The sequence below is a fragment of the Vigna unguiculata genome, chromosome 6, assembly GCF_037176805.1.
Source record: "Vigna unguiculata cultivar grain cowpea cultivar isolate G323 ecotype 2 chromosome 6, ASM3717680v1, whole genome shotgun sequence".
Classification (NCBI taxonomy): domain Eukaryota; kingdom Viridiplantae; phylum Streptophyta; class Magnoliopsida; order Fabales; family Fabaceae; genus Vigna; species Vigna unguiculata.
Window position 1 is genome coordinate 16,318,505 of NC_140797.1, and position 6,351 is coordinate 16,324,855.

The window sequence follows — 6,351 nt, forward strand, 5'->3', positions numbered from 1 at the left end:
ATGGAGAGTATGAAATCAAAAGGGAAAACATATAATAGAAATAATATAAACCAAGAAGAGTAAAGAAAGATAAAATGAAAAGTAAGGGAAAGGGGAGGAATGGAGAATTCACGCCACTACAAGGCTAGGCTAGCAGAAGCCATGGCAACCTTGAAGATGAGTGGTGTATGTCGACACTTGCCAAGGCAAGATAAGGCTTGAAAGAAATCCACTCCCTAAGGAGGAATGCTCTCACAAAAGGTTGAAACACAAAGTGTATAATTTCTCCAAAATGTTCAACCCTTCTACAAGTGTTAGAGGTCCCCTTAAATAGACAAGTCTAGGGGGCCCTTAGGAAAACAACAAAGTAGAAGGTTACAAAAGAAACCTAGCATGTTCTATAAAGTAGGTCAACATAGGGTATGGGAGAAATTTCGTCCAAGTCTCCTAGGTTGCAAGTCTTCATGGCCAAGGCTCCCAAAGGAGGGTTCTAGAACATTCTAGAAGACCTGGTGTCCAAGACATGTGGGCCTCCCCTTTCTAGATGCTTCTAGAAAGTCTTGTTCCTTCTCTCTCTTCCTTAGGATGCCAAGTGTCTCCCATGTAGTCCTCCTCCTTTCTTATTCCTACAAAAAGTAAATTAAGGAATTTAATAGCATGTTGGTTTAAGGTTAAGCTAATCTTGGGTCAACAAGTCCACCCTTAAGTCAAGGTCAACAAGTCAACTCAAAATAGTCAACCACAACGAACTTCAAGAAATTGAAACTAAAGAAATGCAAAATAAAGATAGAGAGGATAATGCCTTCCCTTTTGTCATGCTCCTAGTGATCCTCCTAGGGTTGGCCTCCTTGGAACTTGATGAGGTGGTCACATCTTCATCACATGGCAACCCTGAAGATGAGTGGGTGTGTGCCGCCATTTGCTATGCAAGATAAGGCTTAAAAGTATTCACTCCCAAGGGAGGAAACTCTCACAAATGGTTGTGACACAAGAGTGTTTTTACTTCCAAATGTTCAACCCTTTTACATGTCTAGGAGCACCCCTTATATAGAAAAGTTTAGGGGCCTCTAAGCAAATAAAAGATACGTAAGGATGTCTCCACAAAAACCTAACCCTAGCTTCTAGAAACTAGGTCAAATAAGGTTACAAAAAATGAGAGACAAAAGAGCTAACTATGGTGTGTGCAAGGCTAATTTCGTTCTAGCACAAAAGGAGACAAAGAATGTGTCTCATATGTCTCCAAAAAGTGACCAAAGTGTGCTAAAAACAAAGGAGACCAAAGGTATATAGGTACACTTGCTTCATGCTTTTTACTTTATGCTTTATGCCTTTGCTTTACTCTCTCCTCCACATCATTTATGCTCCCCAATCACCATGCGCCACCTAGCATTGCTTTCTTACTCCTAATTAACCTAAAAAGCAAATAAACATAGATTAGCATGTTGGCTTAAGTCAAGTCAACTATAATCAACAAGTCAAACCTAGTCAAAGGTCAACAAGTCAACTAAAGTTGATTCAACTAAGTCAAGTTTGGGAATCGAAAATAACAAACACAAATGAAAGGGATGAAGGATTAGTGAACTTCCTTTCTAAACATGCTTAGTTGGGTCCAAAGTTCTTACAACAACTACTGAGAAAGTCAAAGCTATTCGGGAGAGAATGAAGGCAACTCAGAGCAGGCAAAAGTCCTATGCGGACAAGAGGAGGAGGCCTTTAGAATTTGAAGCTGGGGATCATGTGTTCCTCCGAGTAACACCGATGGCAGGAATACGAAGGGCTATCAATTCAAGAAAGTTAACTCTGAGGTTTGTTGCGCCCTATCAGATACTGAGAAGGATTGGTGTTGTAGCCTATGAAATTGCCCTGCCACCGCACTTGGCGAATCTGCATGTGTTTCACGTGTCTCAATTGCGAAAATACATAGCAGATCCATCCCACGTACTAGAGTCAGATGATATTCATATCAGGGAAGAGTTGACGGTGAACGCTGGACCGGTGCGGATCCTTGACTCGCAAGTGAAAAAGCTGCGAGGAAATGAAATAAAGACATTGAAGGTCCTCTGGGATGCAATCACTCAGGAGATGACTTGGGAGATGGAGGATAGCATGAGGCAATCTTACCCACACTTTTTTCCTGGTAAGTGCAATTTTCGAGGACGAAAATCTTTAAAGGTGGGGGGAATGTAAAACCCGGGAAATTTAAATAATTAAATTAGTAATTAGTAGAAGCCTTTATGGCATTTAATGCTAATTGTTGTATGTGGAAAACTACTAGCTCAAGTGGTTGAGAGTACTTGATTGTGTGAAAGGACTTGGGTTCAAGTCCTAGGTATGCTATTTGTGTGTTCTTTGAGTTATATTAATTTTAATATGTAGGATTATGTTAGTGATAACATACTTATAGAATTTGAGGAATTAACACGAACATGACTTGGTTAAATTGGTTATGCTTTGATCTTGGAATTTCAGGGGTGTGTGTTCAAATCCTGTTTAAAACGAAATTAATCCCTTTATTTTTGCTAAATATCATTGTGGGTTGCATGTGAAAGGGCATAGAAAACCCTAGTAGAAAGGGCATCCAAGAGGGGCTGAAAAGTCACTAAGTAATGGGCCTTGAGTAGCAATCAAAGCATCACTAAGTCTAATTTTCGTTTCCTTTTTATTAGTCACAATTAGGGGTCATATAAAAGGGTAAAAACAAAGCAATTAGAGGGTTTTGGAGACTGAAAATCGTGAGAGAGGGAAGGAGCACGAACTTGAGGGAAAAAGGTGAGTTGGGAATTGTGAGTAAAACTGCATTTTATTTTGGAGAGAAAAGAAAAGGTTTTGGGTACCACAAAGCCAAAGTTGAGCAACCACTAGAAGTAAGGATTTCCAGGTTAGGGGAGTTCCTTTGTGTGTTTTTCTGTTTATGAATTTCGTATACTCTGAGATTGTATGTATGATTTGGTTTGATCATGAATTTTTGTGCTTCTTATGGTATGAATCAGTGGTGAAATGGTTGCTATGCGGGTTTGGTCAATTTGTATGCATTGTATGGGAATTATGGGAATTTACTGTACTGTTGTGTTGAGGGTCTGTTTTCACAATTAGAGTGACCAATTTGATGTTCAATTCATGCACAAAATGTTGAATCATATGATGTATTGTTGGACATAGTTTAATGGGGTTTTAGGGCTTTTGGGTGTAGGTTTCTGCGCGCATGACAGGGAGAATATTTGCTATTCCCGCTCGAGCTAACTAGGCTCGCCTAGGCGAGAATAGCAGAAACGAAGTTTTGGGGTGTGTCTACACATCTCGCTCAGGCGAGGAACCCATGTTTTGAGCGACAGAGTACCTCGCTCAGGCGAGAGGTACTCGCTTGAGTGAGAAATCACAACTAAGGAGGGTGTGTTCTAATATTTCGTCGCCTAGGTGAGTGTTTTGTGTTGAGCGAAGCAGAGATTTCGCCCAGGCGAGGCCATCTCGCCTAAGCGAGCCTTTGCACGTGAACCCTGGCAGCACGCTCGCTCAAGCGAGGAAGCTTAGCCTAAGCGAGACAGGCCTGATCGCTTAAGCTAAGGCTTCTAGCCCAAGCGAATTTAGTGCAGTTTGTGTGTATTGGTTGTACGCTTTGATGAAACGTGGATCAGGAGATGTTGTGCCATGAGCGGGTAGGTTCATTGATGGTGGATAACATGTGATGGTATGAGCGAGGAGGTTCATACTCGATTACTCTCCTGTGGGGATACGAGCGAGGTAGGTTCGTATGTTCAGTGCTCACAGTTGAGAGATGCTGCGTGCGGGGAGGTACGTAGCTTATGAATCACATGTGTTGGACTACGGGCGGGTAGGTCCGTAGAGTAGGACTACGAGTGGGGAGGTTCGTAGAGGCAAGACCACGAGCGGGCAGGTTCGTGTGAGCATCAGGAATCCTGAGTCCATGACTAACTTTGTTGTATGCTAGTGGTTGAAAAACCTTGGGGTATGTTGAGAATGTAACCAAGATATAATTATGATAATAAGAGTGGGTGGTTTCTATTATTTAATTTTATGTGATTTTATATTTATTGTCGAGCTCACCCTTTCTGTCTGTGTTTGACGATGATCGTGTAATTTTACACGGGAGCAGTTGATGATACAGGTAATGCTGCTAACACTCGAGATGGAGAGAGGGACTAGCTGGGAATTAGAGCTAGGGATTTACGATGTTTTAAACTTTTGTTGGAACATGTAATTACTTTTGGAATTATTTATAATTATTAAATGATTGACGTATTGAACATTATACTTTGATTTATTCCCGTGGCGGGAAATTAATAAAGCTGCGACTTTCAAGCTTCTTTTTATATCGTTAAATATTTTTTTTAGGTAATATCTTTTAGGGATGTTACACTTAGTCTTCTTAAGCATGTGCCTCCATCCTTGGTTGGGGTCAATCCTTCATCAACCACCTAGCATTGCTTTCTTACTCCTAATTAACCTACAAAGCAAATAAACATAGATTAGCATGTTGGCTTAAGTAAAGTCAACTATTATCAACAAGTCAAACCTAGTCAAAGGTCAACAAGTCAACAAAAGTTGATTCAACTAACTCAACTTAGGGAATCAAAAATAATAAACACAAATGAAAGGGATGAAGGATTAGTGAACTTCCTTTCTAAACATGCTTAGTCTTCTTAAGCATGTGCCTCCATCCTTGGTTGGGGTCAATCCTTCATCATCCTCCCCTCCTTGGAGGGAATTTGACCATAAATTCTTTAAGCCTTTGTAGATGAAACTTGACTTGATTTGGGGGAGGATTTGCACCTCCCTTTTATGAGCTCTTGTTCCATCCTTTATAAGGGTAACAAAAGTTAGGCACATTTAAAGACAACATGACATACACAAAGACACAAACATGTAGCTATCATTTAAACTCATGGATTTGAGGTTCAAGACTAAGCATCCAGAGAATGTTATCCAACCACATTTAGGAGCTTAAAGAGGTGCAAAAACCGTAGCCAAACTACCACAATAGAACCTGAAAATGCTGATTCACGTATTCTTGGCAGATCTGACCTTTGCTCACTAATTTGATCATAACTTTCTCCACAGAACTTCAAATGGGTTGGTCCTTTTTTTTCTGGAAACTAGACTCAAAGAGCTTTCTTTTGACACCAAAAATGTAATTTTTGGACCAATGAGCGGGTGCAATTTAATGTTTTAAAATGGTCAAGTTTTCTGCTAACACTGTTTTTTGTGTGGAATGGAAGTGGATTCGAACCATACAAAGATACCTACTACAAGACAAGGTTAGCACATGAAAAACACCATATTCAAGATAACCCAGGTTTTAGATACCAAATGATGAAGGATTATCTTGTTTCTTTTTAAGATTATTGAATATGGAGTGAGTCGATTAAGAAAACTAAGTGAAATCCCTACTGGACATTAAGATAGCATGCTATCTAGATGTGAAGGTTCCTTTCACAAAGCTCAAAACAAGAAGATGATGGATTGATTCAAACAAAAAGGAAATGGAAAGCACATAAACCATAGAAAACTAAGAACAATTAAAGGAAGAAGAAAACATATAATGGAAGGAAAGAAATGATAAAAATGTGAGAAGCACGCCACTACATGGCTAGGCTAGAAGCCATGACAACCTTGAAAATGGGTGGATATGTGTCATCACTTGCTTTGCAAGATAAGGCTTAAAAGTATTCACTCCCTAGGGAGGAAACTCTCACAAATGGTTAAAACATAAGAGTGTTTTTACTTTAAAATGTTCAACCCTTTTACATGTCTAGGAGCACCCCTTATATAGAAGAGTTTAGGGGCCTCTAAGCAAATGAAATATAACTAAGGATGTCTCTACAAAAACCTAACCCTAGCTTCTAGAAACTAGGTCAAATAACGTTACAAAAATGAGAGACAAAAGAGCTAACTATGGTGTGTGCAAGGCTAATTTGTCCTAGCACAAAAAGAAGACAAAGAATATGTCTCATATGTCTCCAAAAAGTGGGCAAAGTGTGCAGAAAACAAAGGAGACCAAAGGTACATAGGTACACTTGTTTTATGCCTTTTACTTTATGCTTTATGCCTTTGCTTTGCTCTCTCCTCCACATGATTTATGCTCCCCAATCACCATGCACCACCTAGCATTGCTTTCTTACTCCTAATTAACCTACAAAGCAAATAAACATAGATTAGCATGTTGGCTTAAGTAAAATCAAGTATATTCAACATGTCAAACCTAGTCAAAGGTCAACAAGTCAACTAAAGTTGATTCAACTAAGTCAACTTAGGGAATCAAAAATAACAAACACAAATGAAAGGGATGAAGGATTAGTGAACTTCCTTTCTAAACATGCTTAGTCTTCTTAAGCATGTGCCTGCATCCTTGGTTGG

General features: G+C 39.6%; 1 protein-coding gene across 1 annotated transcript; it reads left to right on the forward strand.

Annotated features, from left to right (window-relative positions):
* The first annotated feature begins 1,638 nt into the window (after nucleotides 1–1,638).
* Nucleotides 1,639–3,223, forward strand: LOC114171162 (uncharacterized). Its single transcript, XM_028056369.2, has 3 exons — nucleotides 1,639–2,090; nucleotides 2,970–3,054; nucleotides 3,170–3,223. The coding sequence occupies exons 1-3, from the start codon at nucleotides 1,639–1,641 to the stop codon at nucleotides 3,221–3,223; spliced, it is 591 nt and encodes a 196-aa protein (XP_027912170.2).
* Nucleotides 3,224–6,351: the final 3,128 nt, after the last annotated feature.